We start from the raw sequence: 21,166 nt of genomic DNA on the forward strand, positions 1-21,166 counted from the left end.
ATATATTTGCAATAAATTTCCATCCCCACACTAACACATTTTATGGACATTTTTAGTTATACACTGATACCAGAGCATATTCTTATATAGTTGGTGTTACACTAGGATACCTAACTTACTACCCACCTTTTTTTCTGTCAGAAGGCAGGAAAGAAACATAGAAACATATAACTTTGTTTTGGCCTGAACTATCATAGCACTCATTTTATATTTAGTATGTGATATAATTTATTTATCTTTGCAGGAAAGATTGGCCATGAAGAAAAAGAGAGTACAGTTGTACCCTCAGTACTACAATGTCTGTGACAAATTAAATCTGGTAACAGCTGGACCTCCATGTCAGTTACTCTTTGTTATGTCATTACTAGAACTGGTAAGGCCAAACAAATAGTGTTATCTGTGTGTCATGTCATTGTTAGAATTGGTAAGGCCAAACAAATATTGTTATCTGTGTGTCATGTCATTGTTAGAATTGGTAAGGCCAAACAAATATAATTTACTGTTTGTTATGTCACTGTTAGAACTGGTAAGGCCAAATAAACATTCATCACTGTTAGTCACTGTGAAGGCCAAACAAACATTCATCACTGTTAGTCACTGGTAAGGCCAAACAAACATTCATCACTGTTAGAACAGGTAAGGCCAAACAAACATTCATCACTGTTAGTCACTGGTAAGGCCAAACAAACATCACTGTTAGTCACTGGTAAGGCCAAACAAACATTCATCACTGTTAGAACAGGTAAGGCCAAACAAACATTCATCACTGTTAGTCACTGGTAAGGCCAAACAAACATTCATCACTGTTCAAACTGGTAAGGCCAAACAAATATTCATCACTGCTAGTCACGGGTAAGGCCAAACAAACATCACTGTTAGTCACTGATAAGGCCAAACAAACATTCATCACTGTTAGTCACTGGTAAGGCCAAACAAAAATAATTCACCAATATTTATGCCACTGTTAGAACTGATAAGGCCAAACAAACATCATTCACCAATTGTCATGTCATTGTTTGAACTGGTAAGGCCAAACAAATTTTATTCACCATTTGTCATGTCTTTTTTGGAACAGGTAAAGCCAAAGTAACATTATTTACTATTAGTCATGTCATGGTCAGATAAGAGGCCAAAGATACCAAAGTGACATTTAAACTCAGAAGTTGAAAATTCAAACTAAGAATGCCATGGCTACAACTAGGAATGCCAAACAAACATTTCGTGGGTTTCTGTTGTTTTCAATTTGTCTGTCAGTGGGTCTGTCCATCCAAAACTTGTGTATACGCAAGAACTCCAAAAGTATAGGTAAATTTTGCACAGCTGTTGTGTAAATAATATTTTTTGTGAATTTCACCACATTATATATATATATATATATAATTAGTTTTTGAAAAAAACTTTGAAATTTGTCTTGTGTAGACTTGGGGTAATTGTAATTGTAATCGGTAATCAGCTGTAATTGATTACAATTTTTCAAGTAATCAGTGTAATCATTAATCAGCCAAAAATCTGATTACATGTAATTTAATTTAATCAATTACTTTTCAAAATACCCTGTAATTATGATTACTTTTTGATTACATTCTGATTACAATGAAAAAAAATCTAAAATTGTGTTTTTGGTCATTAAATGAACCTCTTTGTTATTCATATTTGATAAATTTTTAACATACTAAAATGGTTTGGTTACATTAAGCATGTCTACTTTAGTAAAAAATAAACTGTTACAGTATTGAAAAGTCATCATTAGCCTAAGCAGAGACATATGATACAATTATATACCTTTTATCTTGGTAAAAGATATTGTACATGCATGTATATTCATCGTTTTATAATGATCTTCATATTAATATTTGATAATAACTGTTATATTCAAGTAATACTTTTCTTTAACCCTGAATTATAATCTTTTGTTAATTTTTGTGAGTTTTGTCAACTTTGAATTGACAGGAAGGAGACTAATTAAGGTTTGTTTTTATTGCAATTACCAATTGAGTATAGCTGTAGGGAAATATATATGATAAATGATAAATCAGACATGTTAATCAGCGTTTTGCATTTGCGCCAATCTGCATTTCATTTGCGCCGATTTTTTCTTTCATTTGCGCCGATTTTTTTTTTCATTTGCGCTGAATTTTACAGGTAAATTACAGGTGAATAGATATTAGAAGAAGTGGTATGAGTGCCAATGAATGAACTTTCAATCCAAGTCATGTTCTTTTTCATTTATCATTATAGACCTCCTCAGTTAGCCACTTGTACAAATTTAATGAATTATCAATCATAACTTGTATATAACTGTTGTCCTCTGCTCACCACGGGTAGTGGATGAAGACCTACAAGATACATCTCCAGACTTTACATTGACTGTACCCGCTGTCTTTCGGACATCTACCACATGGTTATGCTCGTTCTGTGTTTTGACAATAGAAGCCGTGGTGACTCTGGCTGTACACGATTTTATGGTACATTAGTAAAATGTGTTTCAGGACACTTATCATCCGATATGTATGGCCCTCGATGATTAAAGAATTGACTCCTCGACTCGTTTCAGTGTGCAATATGTCTATCATGTTACTATGAAGTTTCAGAACAATATGAATCAAAATTAACATAAATGAACAGCATTTATAACCAGACTTTACCAATAGTATAGTACAGTACATAGTACATGTACAAGTATTAACTTACCTGTAAATCTAATTAGGAGCAAATATAAAATCGAAGCAAATGAAAAAATGAAATCGGCGCAAATGAAAGAATGAATATTTTCAAAATCGGCGCAAATGTCATACGCCCATGTTAATTTATCTAATTAGCACAAACTAAATTAAAAGTTGGACAAATATATTGTTTAGAATTTTAAAAAATTGGATTGGACATGTAAAATGCAATGATTTTTAGTACTTGCATATTGTTTACAATTTGGTTAAACATTTCTATTAAAACATAGTTTTAACCAGTAACTTTATTTCATCCATATATCAGGGTTTAAGCTAGGATTTTGAGGGCTTTAGTCACTTTTGCGTGCTTTTAAAATCAACCTTATTTTGTGTAAAAGCAAGGAACCAATGATGTATATTACTAGCTTCAGATTTTGACTTTGTCAGATTTTAAGGGATTGAGGCACCAGCATGATTGGCAGTTATTGGATGATTTGACTGTATTGGCCATTATTATGAAAGATTCTGACATGGAATCCAGAAATTTAGTTCACAATTTCTCTTCAGTTTGTTCCAGGGGTCATTCCTCATCAACAAAAGTTGGATTCTATTTTTTTAAAACAAGGAATCACAGCAGAAACTAACTTGCAATGATTATTTCACAATTTTCACTCCCTAATCATTATCCTTATATAAGGTCTAAATCGATATTTGGAAATAATTTCTATCAAGTTGGAAATGTGTAAATATGATATTTAAACTTCCATAAACTGCAACTTGGAATACATATAAATTATGAAAGAGCTCAGAAGACAAACAAAAAACTCTTATGATATATCTTTATTAAATTTAATTCAAAATAATTCAGAGATCATTGGTGATGAAGTGTAATGTATATATATGTAGTTAAATTTGGTGTTTATTTAAATAGATGAAGTTTAATTTGAAGTCATCATTTTATAATTGAACCAAATAAAATACTTTCTCAAAAATGCTATAGTTATATTGAACGTTTATCATTCACATCATTCAAAATGTTTTGTTTTTAAATTCATTGTAATCAGATGTAATCATGATTACTTTGCCAATGTAATCATTAATTTAATCAGATAATTTCGGAAATGATGTAATCATTAATTTAATTTAATCGTACAAATGACAAATAATTCAAATTTAATCAATTACATTGAAAGTAAACGGACCCATCTCTGGTCTTGTGTAGAAAAAAAATACTCCAAAAGTTTGCACAGTCGTTGTGCACAATATGTAAATGTGCATATTATATGTTGATGAAATTCAGCTCATTAATTTTGCCAATCGTTGTTTTGGATAAAACTTGAAAGGCAAAGCCACAATAAGCAAAGGCTAATAGATGTGGTATTTTCTGAAATATACATATACAAGGCAAACAGGTTTATAACTGATTTTGAACAGTAACAAATATTTGTCTACAAAAGATGCGGCCATACAATGTTTTAGATTATGTATATATACCTTTCAGGGAACAGTACCAAAGCTTGTTGTACCAAACATGAATGTAGGAGAAAGACCAAAGATACCACTAGACTATGATTCTATAGCCAAACATTGTCCATGTGATCACAATATAAAACCTTCCAATGTTTGGAACAATGAGGTAAAATTAGCAATCATGCATTCTTTTAGAATACCCATGTGTATTAATTTTGAAATCATTTGAAGCTTTGAATAATTTAGGTACAACTTATTATTCTAAAGCAATAAATCAAAACACAATTTATGTAAAATATACAAATAATGGACAATTCTATATCATAAAATTGATCGAATGTAAAAAATACAAAATGTCTACAAAATTCTGAAAATTTAACTTGCAGCCTTGTAGCAAGGACCAGAACTGTGATGTTTTATCTCAGAGATCCAAAGTTCACATCACCATATCAGCCAGTGCAATCGCGTGTATTGTAAATAACCATGCTCCAAACTACAACAGGGAGTGGGAGATACCATTTACTGTAAAGGATTACCAGCTTCAAGGTATGTATTGGGAAGTTATGGGAGATACCATTTACTCTAAAGGATTACCAGCTTCAAGGTATGTTTTTGGATGCCATTTGAAACTTCAACACTTCCAGCCATAATACACTTAATGATGTTATAGCTTTTCATTTCAGTCCAATTTTCCGACTTCAACTCTTAAAGCATAATTAACTCTCAGAAATGTATCCAGAATATAAAGGAAAACAAATTTCAAAAATATTAATAAGCTGCTTGTTTTTGTCCTTAATAAATGTTTGTAAGTAAAATGATAATGTATTCTTACTTTTAGGACATGGAAAAAAACAATGAATCCTAATCTATATTGAAAAACATACAAATTTAGAGAGAAGAATGTTATTTATTTGTAAATATAAAAAAGAAGATGTGGTATGATTGTTTATAAGACAACTCTTCACAGGAGAGCAAAGACACAGAAATTAACAATTATAGATCACTGTAAGGCCTTCAACAATGAGCAAGACCTCATTTTCAATTTTGCACTACCTGTATCTTGAGACAAACCTCTGTGGTCCATCCTTTTTAATATTAAAAAAAAAAAGATTAAAAAGTACATCTGTTAAACTTTTTTTTTTTTTATAGTTTAGATGATTGATCAATTTTTATTTTTTCAGATGGAGATAAAAAGTTTATGCATCGTGTTGTGTACATTGATAATCCACTTCCTGCTAAGGAGCTCACAGGGCGAGACAAAAATACAATGTTCTATAAATATGCTTTGCGTTCTCATATGGGGAGACTTAATCAAACAGGTCACATCTTTACAATGAATCAGAAAATAGAATCAGATTCTACAAGTCCAGAATCCTTAAAGTTACCAAGGAAACAGTCTTCTGTAGAACAGTCGCATCATTCAGAAGTGACGGTGCATGACACTGAAAATGTAGCATCTCTGTTGTCACCCATTAAATCACCTACAAATGAACAGAAGAAGAAGATGAACAAAGTGAAAAGAGGAGAAACGGTCAAAGATTGTGACCAAGTTGAGGGAGATGATCCTTTTGGAATGATGGAAGTTTCCATGGAAGATTTAGAAACATTTGGGATGGATATGTCAGCAAACAAAACATTCATGAAACTGGGAGAAAAGAAGAATGTTAAAAGTGTAAAAGAAAATTCACCAGTTGAAGTCTGTTTAGCTGCTGAAAAGAAACTTTCAGCTAAAGATAGTTTCACTGTTGGTAAAGCCACTAAAGGCCAAGGGTCAGAGCACAGTGGAACCTTGAAATCAAATGAATTGGATATAAGCAAGGATACAGAATTAGTAGATTCAGTGCAAGAAACTTTTTTATCTTCAGATGTGGATTGTAAAACAATGGACCAAGATAAGAGTGAGAAAGAAAAATTAAAACTGGCAGAAAATGTTCAATCTCCCAAAGTTATAGGAAATGATGAAGAAGTTGGCATTACTGATAAATTAATACCTGATGTCATGTGTGATAAAAAAGTTGACAGAACTAATACATTATTACCTGATGTCACGTGTGACTTAAATGATAAAGACTCAGTTTCTAATTCTGTTGTAGTTTCAGATAGTCTCAAAATTAATGAAACATTAGTCAATACTTCTGAATCTAAAAGTAAAGAATCTGGTGATAGTGTTAGACAAGAGTTGAAAGTAGATATCTCCTCACAACCTTGTGACTTACAAATGAGTTCTGCTAGTGATGACGAGTCAGATGCTCTTGTCATTGATGAACCTGAAAACGATAACATTCAAACAGTTGCTATGGAAACACCAGCTAGTCCTGTCCCAGAAACACCTCTTAGTCCTGTCCCAGAAACACCTCTTAGTCCTGTATTATTTCGAAGCTCATTTGGTAGTGCTTTCAGTCCTCCTACAAGTCCCAGCAAGAGATTACGTACAGCAATTGACATGAATGATATAACTCCAAGAGGAGTTATGTCCCCTGACAGGACAGACAGAAACTCACCTACTAGTCCAGATCATAACACATTTAGTTCTCCTGAAAGTAAGCCATGTAAAATCATACCCCTACAGAGGGATAGTGAGGAAGAGTTTGTAACTGATAATTCCTATATTTATCCTCGTCCAGTTAATTTATTTTATCCAGTTGCCAATCTTAATGAAATAGGATTAAGAAGGAAAGTTGAGGAGATATCTGAAGAGAACACTGAAAGTAAACCGTCAATAGATATATCATCTACAGATCTCCTGAGTGAATATAATACTTCAGACAACAACTTAAACAAGATTCCAGACTCCACAGCTCTTGGTATTAAAACTGTGCCTCTTTCAGATGACACAACTGTATTAAAATCAGATCTCCACACATGTAGTGTAACACAAGCTGATGAACTACCTGACTGTATTTATAAATCAGGACCAGATAGTCTGTGTACAGAGGTTTTAATTAAGTCTGTGAATTGTGCTGATCTATCTGTTCAGAACCAAGATTCTGATACGTCTAATACTGCATGTGGCAGTCATGAACTTATAGGTGGCAGTCATAATGTTGAAACTGTAATTATTGATACTAACACTGGTAGAGATAACCTTGAATCTAGCGATAATGAAATGTTACAAATAAATACTGCTCTGTCAAAAGATGACAGTGAATCTTCAGATGAGATTGTCTCCCCTAGATCAAAAATCTTAAGAAAGAATAAAGACAGAAGTAAGAATTGTGATGGTCAGAAAACTAAATTACGAGCTGCAGTTATTGAGAGTGATTCTGAGTCGGATGAAGAGATTGGATCAAAAAAGCATCCAATGACTGATAGATGTAGCACTGATACAATAAGTCCCTTAACCAATAGTGAAATGATTGAATCGGGTAAAAGACCTTTAAGCAGATCTAATAGTACAGAAAACGTTTTCCAACCATTACAAAGGAAAAGACATAAGTCTGATAAGAGCATAGATGTCAAAACTGAAGGTAGCATGAATGTAGAGGCGGAAAGTGAAAATCTAGCAGAAATGGCTTGTACTCGTAGAAAAACTAGGTCTTCTGTAGGATTAAGGAAACAAGAGACAATCTTAAATAAGAAAACTTTAGAAAAACTACCTTCATCACCTAAAAAATGTAAATCTGTTGATGATGATCAGCCATCTGATTTTTGTGAAGAGTCTATGCCAACCAAAAGACAAACTAGAAGGAGCATGGACAGCCAGGACCAAGAACAAAGATCCAGTAAACTAGCTATATTAGATAGAGTCAAGAAAAATTTAAGGTCAGTATAAAGGATTAATTCAAAGTAAAATTCCATAGGGGGCTGTAAAAAAACTTTTGATTGGTTGAAATACAATGAGTATTTGACAAAGCTTGCATGGTTTGTTTGTTGTTAAATTTTGATTGATTTATAGTTTTCCAACCATGTGTGGAAACATTGTGTGTAGCCAAGAAACAACAGAATGGTTTAAAATATATTAAATTTGTTGTCATGGTAACTCATTAAATGTGGAGTTTTTTCTTCTTTAAACACTTTGTATTTGAGTATAGTTTGAGCACATTTAAGAACATTTATAGTTCCTGATTAATTTGCACAAATTTTGGCCAAACAAAAGCCTTATTGCCCCTACTCTTTTGCATATTTCAATATTCTGCAGAAAAAATATACATTACATAATTACATAATAGAAATACATATCAGGATTAGCACAACTATGGCATATTATATATTGCATGTTGCATTTTGTATTATGTTTATATGCTTTTGATAACCATGACTACTGAGTACTAATTAAGGGGTTCGACGAGTTACAGAAAAGAGCGACGATTTACAGAAAAGAACCGAAAAGGACCAAAAAGAACCGGAAAGGACCGAAAAGAACAGAAAAGGAGATCGACGTTTTTTGTAATTGAAGAAAATTAGCAAATTGCAAATTATTTAAGTCTATTATAAATGAAAATTGGTGGAGTAAACAGTCTTGCAAAATTATATAATATTTCTACAGGTTACCTAAGTTTGTATTCCGAAATGAATTAATTGTCAAAAATAACTGAAGTACAACAACCATTAAAATATAATCACATCATACGTGAATAATTAGCTCTAAAAGTCCCACATATTTTACACTCTTTAGAAGTTTTAGTGATGAAATTTCTATACATAACCTTCAGACGTCGTCTCGTCTGATGCAATAAAAAAATAATTGTTGCTGTCTAATGAAAGTATTTTCACCCTCTCCTTTACGACAGATATACGATAAAATAACTAAACAGGTACAAATAAACAAACAAATTAAAACAAAACTCAGCTTTATAAGCAAACTGGTACCTATGCGACTGTACATTATGACAATCTATTGCCGGTTGCTGTGTGTGTGTGTATTTTTCTTGTACCGCTGTTTCATTGACGTGAGCCTCAAATCTTATTTTATTTCAGTATTTGACTTTCGAATTCGAATTGTATTTTGCATTCAACTGTCCAAAATGCCTTCACAGGTGTATAGTTGTTAACACGAAATAACTATACCAATACCATAATTTTACACCATATCCAGGTAACAAAAAAATGAAAACATTAGTTTAGCAGGAATTGCTTATATTTCAGAAAAACCAAAGTCCATTCTTGGATTTTGACTGGATTCATTTTTCCTCAATCTGTATATGTGTTTGTAGTCCAGTGTGGACTGTTGTTTATCGTGTTGCATTTTTAACTTTCTACTGAATTTAAAGGGGCATTAGCTGTCAAACTGATGATAACCGATTTGGCATAAATTCTCATATTTGATTCATAACATACTAAAACGTAAATCCAAATTACAAAATGTCTAAAAGAAACAATTAACAATGCATGGACTAGATATAACGTATAAGCATTTCGTTCGTATTTTAGACTAGATGCCGTCAAATTAACCATCGAGATTACCTCCGAAGACTGCCGATAGTTATTCGACCCGATTTAAACATAAATATAAATATAGAATAGACTGAGAAGCATGTGGAGTTGTGTAATGGCGAACTTACGAGGTCTGTTTAATTTCATGTCATAGATTTGAGAAATGTAAATCATTGTTTTTACCTGGATATGAATGATTTCTTGTTGACCAAATCGGTCGAAGAAAGTTTTTTTTTTTAAATGGTGGATCACTTGTTTCACTTTTCAATGTTGGCATTCCTTTCGTTTTAGTTTCTGAACACGCTAAGGGCATGCGTAATCAATCTTCAGATAAAGGTCAAGTAAGGGTTACTTGAAGACGGGTTCAACTGAGGTTGAATTATTCACCTGCAAGTCAATAATATATTCGAAATGTTTTCGATTTTGACCAAATTGTACCAAGTTGACTGCCAATAACGAAATAGTATATCATTATTCCGCTTTCGTAACTGTTTCAGACCCCAAAAAAATCAAATTTTAATATTTGTCTAAATGGAATCTAACATGTCTTATGTCCCTTTAACAGATTTAATTAAAATTTTCGATTGTGTTTAATTGGCCTATATTTAACATACATTTTGTATAGCAAATACTGTAAAAATTATCTCTTCTTGTATTAGACCGTTTAAGATTTTGGAAACAACTCATCATTTAAAAAAAGCATAATGTCTTGCATTCTTGTGTCAGTGAAAAAGGTGCGTCAAGATCGTTTCAAATTGTAACATTTATATAAAATCAAAAATACAAAAACTGTAATAGAAATTAAAGTGTAAAACTATAAATTAAACAACAACCCATCCATAATTATTTTACACATCCATGTTCCAACTTATGCATGTTATATTTATCTAAATATATGTCAAACTTGCTTTTAAGTATACCGATGACAATCTTTACAAGTGATAAAGACAAATTAATGGAGTAAACAGTCTTGCAAAATTATATAATATTACTATAGGGTTACCTAAGTTTATATTCCGAAATGAATTAATTGTCGAAAATAACTGAAGTGCAACAACCATTAAGATATAATCACCTCATACATTTATAATTAGCTTTAAGAGTCCTACTTATTTTACACTCTTTAGAAGTTTTCCAATTGAAATTTCAATATAAAACCTTCAGAAGTCGTCTCATCTGATGCAGAAAAAAAACACCCTACAGATATAGCAATTTTTTTCCCCCATTGAATTTTTCTTAAAATTTGCATACATATACCATGCAATGGCCTCTATAAAAATTTGAGTTAAAAATAGTATGTCACCAGACTCGTTTCCATGGTAACGGCCAGCAAAGTTGGTACATTACGGGTATGCATAAATACATACCTGATGTAAAAAACCTGGATTTTTTTCAAGCTTTTGAAAGTATTTTGAAAGGTTTTGTTCTTCATTTATTACAAAATTATTATTAAAAATGTAAATAAAACACAAATAATGGCAGTTTTATTCATATTCATTAATTTTGGCTCCAATTTCATTAACACTGCTGCACACAGAAGTCGTCTCATCTGATGCAGAAAAAAAACAATAATTGTTGCAGTCTTATGACATGTATGAAAGTATTTTCACCCTCTCCTTACCATGTTTACGACAGATATACGATAAAATAACTAAACAGGTACAAATAAACAAACAAATTGAAACAAAACTCGGCTTTCAAAATATAAGCAAACTGGTACCCGTTATCTCCATGTACAAATTTCTCTATAGATACATGTAGCACAGGCCAACATTTATCACCATCTGACATCGTTTAGCTAATCTGCATATCTGTTTTAACTTTTAAGTGGTTTATAAGATAAAATTAATAAAAATCAACAGGTCATTAACGTTTTTCACACCCTTTCATCTATACGCTATATAAAGAGTAAACAATTATCAATTTAATATACCGAAACCGGGTGCGCTTTTCATTTATTTATATTTACTGAAACACGAAATGAAATGACTGTAAAGTGCACAAAATTTATAATATGTAGATAATGATGCATTTTTTTTTATTGATTAATCTCCTTTTATTCACATGTAGCCCATCATTTTATATACCGTAAATTGAATTAAGAAATTGAAACGAATCAAGAACACCGTAAAGTTTGCCAAGGTTTACATGTAGCAGGAATTGAAATTTTCTTCAAAAGTATTTTACAATTCTATCTTCTAAAACAAGGAAATGACACTTTGAGTTTTGTTCAAAAACATTTATAAATGCCTTAATAGAGGGAAATCTAACTTTTTTTGTAAGTCTACATATCCCTATAAATGTACAATCTAAATTTGAATTATACATTCCTTTATTACGAGTGGAAAACAATTGGTTTATATATATATACATTGTTTTAACTTTAAATACTAATTATATGTATGCTCTTTTCGGTCCTTTTCGGTTCTTTTCTGTTCTTTTTTGTAAATCGTCGCTCTTTTCTGTAAATCGTTGGACCGCTAATTAAATCTTTTAGTATTATATATTTTTATGATTACCAGGTCAAAATCTACATCACAAGAAACTAGTACAGACAAGCAAACAGATAATACAGGTAAAGAAAAGTGTAAAGAGCGTGACGTATGCCATGATGGTAAAGGGTACAAATAAAAAAGGGGGATGTGGTATGATTGCCAATAAAACAGCTGTCCACCATATGTCTATGTGGTTAGGGTTATCTTAACTTAACCTCATTTTCGTGGTTCATTAGCTAGCTTCATTTCTCTGAAACTGACCTTATTATTATATATATGAATTTTCAAAACCTTGATCTTAAGGATCATTAAAGCAGTGGAGACATTTCATCATTTTCACTCTTTGTTCTAAAACCTGTTTGGTTGTTTAGCCACATTTCTTTTCAGAATGGAGACATTAAGGATGTACAACTCTGAGAAACCAAACACTTTTTTTGGTACGGCTCTTTGAAAATATTCAATTTTGATGATTTTCCCATTATTCATCAATTTTTACCTTTTTAGCTCACCTGGCCCGAAGGGCCAAGTGAGCTATTCCCATCACTTTGCGTCCGGCGTCCGTCGTCGTCCGTCGTCGTCCGTCGTCCGTCGTCGTCCGTCGTCCGTCATCCGTCGTCGTTAACTTTTACAAAAATCTTCTCCTCTGAAACTACTGGGCCAAATCAAACCAAACTTGGCCACAATCATCATTGGGGTATCTAGTTTAAAAAATGTGTGGCGTGACCCGGTCAACCGACCAAGATGGCCGCCACGGCTAAAAATAGAACATAGGGGTAAAATGCAGTTTTTGGCTTATAACTCAAAAACCAAAGCATTTAGAGAAAATCTGACATGGGGTAAAAATGTTTATCAGGTCAAGTTCTATCTGCCCTGAAATTTTCAGATGAATCAGTCAATCTGTTGTTGGGTTGCTGCCCCTGAATTGGTAATTTTGAGGAAATTTTGCTGTTTTTGGTTATTATCTTGAATATTATTATAGATAGAGATAAACTGTAAACAGCAATAATGTTCAGCAAAGTAAGATCTACAAATAAGTCAACATGACCAAAATGGTCAGTTGACCCGTTTAGGAGTTATTGCCCTTTATAGTCAATTTTTAACCATTTTTCGTAAATTAAAGTAATCTTTTACAAAAATCTTCTCCTCTGAAACTACTGGGCCAAATTAATCCAAACTTGGCCACAATCATCTTTGGGGTATCTAGTTTAAAAAATGTGTGGCGTGACCTGCTCAACCAACCAAGATGGCCGCCACGGCTAAAAATAGAACAAAGGGGTAAAATGCAGTTTTTGGCTTATAACTCAAAAACCAAAGCATTTTGAGGAAATCTGACATGGGATAAAAATGTTTATTAGGTCAAGATCTATCTGCCCTAAAATTTTCAGATGAATCGGTCAATTGGTTGTTGGGTTGCTGCCCCTGAATTGGTAATTTTGAGGAAATTTTGCTGTTTTTGGTTACTATCTTGAATATTATTATAGATAGAGATAAACTGTAAACAGCAATAATGTTCAGCAAAGTAAGATCTACAAATAAGTCAACATGACCAAAATGGTCAGTTGACCCGTTTAGGAGTTATTGCCCTTTATAGTCAATTTTTAACCATTTTTCGTAAATTAAAGTAATCTTTTACAAAAATCTTCTCCTCTGAAACTACTGGGCCAAATTAAACCAAACTTGGCCACAATCATCTTTGGGGTATCTAGTTTAAAAAATGTGTGGCGTGACCTGGTCAACAAACCAAGATGGCCGCCACCGCTAAAAATAGAACATAGGGGTAAAATGCAGTTTTTGGCTTATAACTCAAAAACCAAAGCATTTTGAGGAAATCTGACATGGGATAAAAATGTTTATCAGGTCAAGATCTATCTGCCCTGAAATTTTCAGATGAATCGGTCGATCGGTTGTTGGGTTGCTGCCCCTGAATTGGTAATTTTGAGGAAATTTTGCTGTTTTTGGTTATTATCTTGAATATTATTATAGATAGAGATAAATTGTAAACAGCAATAATGTTCAGCAAAGTAAGATCTACAAATAAGTCAACATGACCAAAATGGTCAGTTGACCCCTTTAGGAGTTATTGCCCTTTATAGTCAATCTTTAACCATTTTTCATAAATCTAAGTAATCTTTTACAAAATCTCCACTGAAACTACTAGGCCACAATCATCTTTGGGGTATCTAGTTTGAAAAATGTGTCCGATGACCTGGCCATTCAACCAAGATGGCCGCCACGGCTAAAAATAGAACATAGGGGTAAAATGCAGTTTTTGGCTTATAACTATGAAACCAAAGCATCTAGAGCAAATCTGACAAGAAGTTAAATTGTTAATCAAGTCAATATCTATCTGCCCTGAATTTTTCAGATGAATTGGACAACTGGTTGTTGGGTTGCTGCCCTCCAATTGGTAATTTTTAAAGAAATTTTGCCGTTTTTGGTTATCTTGAATACTATTATAGATAGCGATAAACTGTAAACAGCAATAATGTTCAGCAAAGTAAGATCTACAAATAAGTCAACATGACCTAAATGGTCAATTGACCCCTTAAGGAGTTATTGCCCTTTATAGTCAATTTTTAACAATTTTCATTAATTTGGTAAATTTATGTAAATTTTTACCAAATATAGTTCTCTGTTACTAATGGGCAAAGTTCATGATAGATATAATTGTAAGAAGCAAAATATTTCAGTAAAGTAAGAACTTCAAACACATCACCATCACCAAAATACAATTTTGTCATGAATCCATTTGTGTCCTTTGTTTAATATGCACATAGACCAAGGTGAGCGACACAGGCTCTTTAGAGCCTCTAGTTTTGGGCTATTATTGTGAAAAAATCACAGTTCCACAATTAAACTTTTTTTCATACTTTCAAGAAAGATGAAGTGGACCAATCTGAATAAATTTAACTTAAAAAAACTATAAGTAGGTGTAAATATAAGACAGTTTTGTCATATTTTGATGCTTTTTAGCTCACCTGGCCCGAAGGGCCAAGTGAGCTTTTCCCATCACTTTGCGTCCGGCGTCCGTCGTCGTCGTCGTCCGTCGTCGTTAACTTTTACAAAAATCTTCTCCTCTGAAACTGCTGGGCCAAATTAAACCAAACTTGGCCACAATCATCATTGGGGTATCTAGTTTAAAAAATGTGTGGCGTGACCCCGCCTATCAACCAAGATGGCCGCCATGGCTAAAAATAGAACATAGGGGTAAAATGCAGTTTTTGGCTTATAACTCAAAAACCAAAGCATTTAGAGCAAATCTGACATGGGGTAAAATTGTTTATCAGGTCAAGATCTATCTGCCCAGAAATTTTCAGATGAATCGGACAACCCGTTGATGGGTTGCTGCCCCTGAATTGGTAATTTTATGGAAATTTTGCTGTTTTTGGTTATTATCTTGAATATTATTATAGATAGAGATAAACTGTAAACAGCAATAATGTTCAGCAAAGTAAGATTTACAAATAAGTCAACATGACCGAAATGGTCAGTTGACCCCTTAAGGAGTTTTTGCCTTTTATAGTCAATTTTTAACCATTTTTCGTAAATCTTAGTAATCTTTAACAAAAATCTTCTCCTCTGAAACTACTGGGCTAAATTAATCCAAACTTGGCCACAATCATCTTTGGGGTATGTAGTTTAAAAAATGTGTCCGGTGACCTGGCCATCCAACCAAGATGGCTGCCACGGCTAAATATAGGATAAGGGGTAAAGTGCAGTTTTTGGCTTATAACTCAAAAATCAAAGCATTTAGAGCAAATCTGACGAGTGAAATTGTTTATCATGTCAAGATCCATCTGCCCTGAAATTTTCAGATGGATCCGACAACCGGTTGTTGGGTTGCTGCCCCTGAATTGGTAATTTTAAGAAAATTTTGACGTTTTTTGTTATTATCTTGAATATTATTATAGATAGAGATAAACTGTAAACAGCAATAATGTACAGCAAAGTAAAACCTAAAGATAAGTCAAACATGACAAAAATGGTCAGTTGACCCCCTGAGGAGTTATTGTCCTTTATAGTCAATTTTTAACAATTTTCATAAAATTTGTAAATTTTTACTAACATTTTCCACTGAAACTACTGGGCCAAGATCATTATAGATAGAGATAATTGTAAGGAGCAAGAATGTTCAGTAAAGTAAGATGTACAAACACATCACCATCACCTAAACACAATTTTGTCATGAATCCATCTGCTTCCTTTGTTTAATATTCACATATACCAAGGTGAGCGACACAGGCTCTTTAGAGCCTCTAGTTTGTGTCAAATTAACCATGCTGTCAATTTTGTAAATTTGTGATTCTTCTCAGTTTTAAGAACAAAATGCATATTATTTCGTCTTTTTCGTTATAAATGATTGAAAAAATTCATATCTAAGAAATTCAAAAGACAAAAGTTTTATGGGATGTACATGATCTTTTTTTGTACCTCTCACCCATTTTCTCAAAATTTTGGCTATAAAGACTGACTTGATTGGTTGTAAAATTTGAAAACTTGATTACTCAAAAACTATTCACTGTAAATACACAATTTTTTCACAGAGTTATGTTTGATTATAATATTTTTAAAATTCATTGATATTTTCCACTTGTATCACATGTTTTGGAAATAATTCCAGAACGAGATTTCAACGAGACTGAAACGTCAGAAGAATACATCCTTAAGTCTGATGTCTCAAAACATTAAATACATAAGTGAGATTGCATTCCAAAAAATGAAGAAAACCCTATAGCAAAAAACATCTAGTGGACAACATTAGACCTTTGACTATTGTCTATACAAACATCTAGTGGACAACATTAGACCTTTGACTATTGTCTATACCATCCAGTGGACAACATTAGACCTTTGACTATTGTCTATACCATCTAGTGCCGTAGTGGACAACATTAGACCTTTGACTATTGTCTATATCATGTAGTGGACAACATTAGACCTTTGACTATTGTCTATACCATGTAGTGGACAACATTAGACCTTTGACTATTGTCTATACCATCCAGTGGACAACATTAGACCTTTGACTATTGTCTATACCATCCAGTGGACAACATTAGACCTTTGACTATTGTCTATACAAACATCTAGTGGACAACATTAGACCTTTAACTATTGTCTATACAAACATATAGTGGACAACATTAGACCTTTGACTATTGTCTATACAAACATCTAGTGAACAACATTAGACCTTTGACTATTGTCTATACCATCTAGTGGACAACATTAGACCTTTGACTATTGTCTATACAAACATCTAGTGGACAACATTAGACCTTTAACTATTGTCTATACAAACATCTAGTGGACAACATTAGACCTTTGACTATTGTCTATACAAACATCTAGTGGACAACATTAGACCTTTGACTATTGTCCTTTGACTATTGTCTATACCATCTAGTGGACAACATTAAACCTTTGACTATTGTCCTTTGACTATTGTCTATACCATCTAGTGGACAACATTAGACCTTTGACTATTGTCTATACCATCTAGTGGACAACATTAGACCTTTGACTATTGTCTATACCATCTAGTGGAAAACATTAGACCTTTGACTATTGTCTATACCATCTAGTGGACAACATTAGACCTTTGACTATTGTCCTTTGACTATTGTCTATACCATCTAGTGGACAACATTAGACCTTTGACTATTGTCCTTTGACTATTGTCTATACCATCTAGTGGACAACATTAGACCTTTGACTATTGTCTATACCATCTAGTGGACAGCATTAGACCTTTGACTATTGTCTATACCATGTAGTGGACAACATTAGACCTTTGACTATTGTCTATACTATCTAGTGAACAACATTAGACCTTTGACTATTGTCTATACCATGTAGTGGACAACATTAGACCTTTGACTATTGTCTATACCATGTAGTGGACAACATTAGACCTTTGACTATTGTCTATACCATCTAGTGGACAACATTTGACCTTTGACTATTGTCTATACCATGTAGTGGACAACATTAGACCTTTGACTATTGTCTATACCATGTAGTGGACAACATTAGACCTTTGACTATTGTCTATACCATCTAGTGGACAACATTAGACCTTTGACTATTGTCTATACCATCTAGTGGACAACATTTGACCTTTGACTATTGTCTATACCATGTAGTGGACAACATTAGACCTTTGACTATTGTCTATACCATCCAGTGGACAACATTAGACCTTTGACTATTGTCTATACCATCTAGTGCCGTAGTGGACAACATTAGACCTTTGACTATTGTCTATACCATGTAGTGGACAACATTAGACCTTTGACTATTGTCTATACTATCTAGTGAACAACATTAGACCTTTGACTATTGTCTATACCATGTAGTGGACAACATTAGACCTTTGACTATTGTCTATACCATGTAGTGGACAACATTAGACCTTTGACTATTGTCTATACCATCTAGTGGACAACATTTGACCTTTGACTATTGTCTATACCATGTAGTGGACAACATTAGACCTTTGACTATTGTCTATACCATCTAGTGGACAACATTAGACCTTTGACTATTGTCTATACCATGTAGTGGACAACATTAGACCTTTGACTATTGTCTATACCATGTAGTACAACATTAGACCTTTGACTATTGTCTATACCATCTAGTGGACAACATTAGACCTTTGACTATTGTCTATACCATCTAGTGGACAACATTTGACCTTTGACTATTGTCTATACCATGTAGTGGACAACATTAGACCTTTGACTATTGTCTATACCATGTAGTGGACAACATTAGACCTTTGACTATTGTCTATACCATGTAGTGGACAACATTAGACCTTTGACTATTGTCTATACCATCTAGTGGACAACATTAGACCTTTGACTATTGTCTATACCATCTAGTGGACAACATTTGACCTTTGACTATTGTCTATACCATGTAGTGGACAACATTAGACCTTTGACTATTGTCTATACCATGTAGTGGACAACATTAGACCTTTGACTATTGTCTATACCATGTAGTGGACAACATTAGACCTTTGACTATTGTCTATACCATGTAGTGGACAACATTAGACCTTTGACTATTGTCTATACAAACATCTAGTGGACAACATTGGACCTTTGACTATTGTCTATACGATCTAGTGGACAACATTAGACCTTTGACTATTGTCTATACCATGTAGTGGACAACATTAGACCTTTGACTATTGTCTATACCATGTAGTGGACAACATTAGACCTTTGACTATTGTCTATACAAACATCTAGTGGACAACATTGGACCTTTGACTATTGTCTATACGATCTAGTGGACAACATTAGACCTTTGACTATTGTCTATACCATGTCATTTTATAAAAAATGAAATGATACTAATAAAGTTTATAAACAATTTTCAAAGATTATGTTATTATATTTTTGATAAAACCAAACATGTTTAATGTCAAACTGCAACTATGTACTTCTGGATTAATAATTTGTTGTCTTTGTTTCCAGATAAAAATGAACCATTAAAACGGAAGAGAGGACGTCCTCAAAAAAGAAAATATGTCCAAGGTATTTATTATTTAACATGTAATGAATTTTTTAAGGAATTATAATTTATATAATAGACCACTATAAAGTTAGGAGATGATTGCCAATGACACAACTAGCCACTAAAGATTGTGGTTTACCCATAAAATAATGAATCCACATTATAGATCTTCAATATTATTTGTAGGATCTCCATTTTATGGACATATGTGTATAACTAGCATATCTTGTGCTGAAAATTATGTTATACACTGCTAATTATTATGTACTGACTTTTCACAGAGGACACTCAAAGTACAGATTTGTCTAAGAGTGAGAAGCAGGATTCTGAAATGGAAGTACATAAAGGGGAGACCACTCAAATACCAAATGAGGAAGATATTACAAATCTTACAGTGACAAAATCAGTGGCTAATCAGGAAGACATTACAAATCTTACTGTGACAAAATCAGTGGCTAATCAGGAAGACATTACAAATCTTACTGTGAGAAAATCAGTGGCTAATCAGGAAGACATTACAAATCTTACTGTGACAAAATCAGTGGCTAATCAGGAAAATACCAATACTATTGAGTCAAACACGACAGATGGTGTAGATGTAAATGAAGACAAAGGTCAAACTACAGTAGATGACATCAATATAAATCATAAAAAAGACAACTTAGAAAAAGGAAAGTCAAAAGAAACAGGTATTGATTGATGTTAGAATAAAGATAAGAATATTAAAAGAAAAAGAAAACAGGTATCTAACAGTACTAGAGTAAAGATTAGAGTAAAAAAAACAAAGATCATACATTAAATATTAAAAATAAAAAATTCCAATGGATATCTAACCATGATAGGCTATAAATATGCTGTCAAAATGGATAGGCTATAAATGGCTATAAATAGGCTGTCAAAATGGATAGGCTATAAATAGGCTGTCAAAATGGATAGGCTATAAATAGGCTGTCAAAATGGATAGGCTATAAATAGGCTGTCAAAATGGATAGGCTATAAATAGGCTGTCAAAATGGATAGGCTAAAAATAGGCTGTCAAAATGGATAGGCTATAAATAGGCTGTCAAAATGGATAGGCTATAAATATCCTATCAAAATGGATAGGCTATAAATATGCTGTCAAAATGGATAGGCTATAAATATGCTGTCAAAATGGATAGGCTATAAATATGCTATCAAAATGGATAAGCTATAAATATGGTATCAAAATGGAAAAATCCACCATATAAATAAACATCAAAATGAAATGCAAAATACAAATATTTAACAGTGCAAAATTTCCACAATAATTTCTACAAACTGATTGCAAACTTGTAAACTTGTTAATGAGTTAAACAAGCAGTAACGTTATGGTTTTGATTGGTCTACATATCTGAATAAATTACTGATTGTTATCTATTTATAGAACCAGCCATTGTTGAGAAGACCCAGCCACAAAAAGTGGACACCCACGTAAAGATAGCTAATACATTACAGAAAACAACAGTCCAGAAAGGACAAGAGAAGTCTGTCAATCCTTTAGAGAATATTCTGCAGGCACAAGAAAGACAGAAGTGTGTTAATCCTTTAGAGAATATTCTGCAGGCACAAGAAAGACTGTTGATTAATCCAAAACATCACAGAGGTTTGTTT

The 21,166-nt window shown here is 32.9% G+C and overlaps 1 protein-coding gene across 1 annotated transcript in view; it reads left to right on the forward strand.

Moving 5' to 3' along the window:
- The window catches only part of LOC139513783 (uro-adherence factor A-like), a 43,892-nt gene that overhangs the window by 8,888 nt on the left and 13,838 nt on the right, over positions 1 to 21,166 (forward strand). Inside the window, exons 5-12 of the mRNA XM_071302583.1 lie at positions 245 to 373; positions 4,165 to 4,299; positions 4,520 to 4,679; positions 5,315 to 7,895; positions 12,029 to 12,081; positions 19,495 to 19,554; positions 19,816 to 20,223; positions 20,940 to 21,158. Coding sequence (XP_071158684.1) covers positions 245 to 373; positions 4,165 to 4,299; positions 4,520 to 4,679; positions 5,315 to 7,895; positions 12,029 to 12,081; positions 19,495 to 19,554; positions 19,816 to 20,223; positions 20,940 to 21,158 — 3,745 coding nt within the window. The remainder of the gene's footprint in view (positions 1 to 244; positions 374 to 4,164; positions 4,300 to 4,519; positions 4,680 to 5,314; positions 7,896 to 12,028; positions 12,082 to 19,494; positions 19,555 to 19,815; positions 20,224 to 20,939; positions 21,159 to 21,166) is intronic.

This window comes from Mytilus edulis, chromosome 2, assembly GCF_963676685.1.
Source record: "Mytilus edulis chromosome 2, xbMytEdul2.2, whole genome shotgun sequence".
NCBI lineage: Eukaryota > Metazoa > Mollusca > Bivalvia > Mytilida > Mytilidae > Mytilus > Mytilus edulis.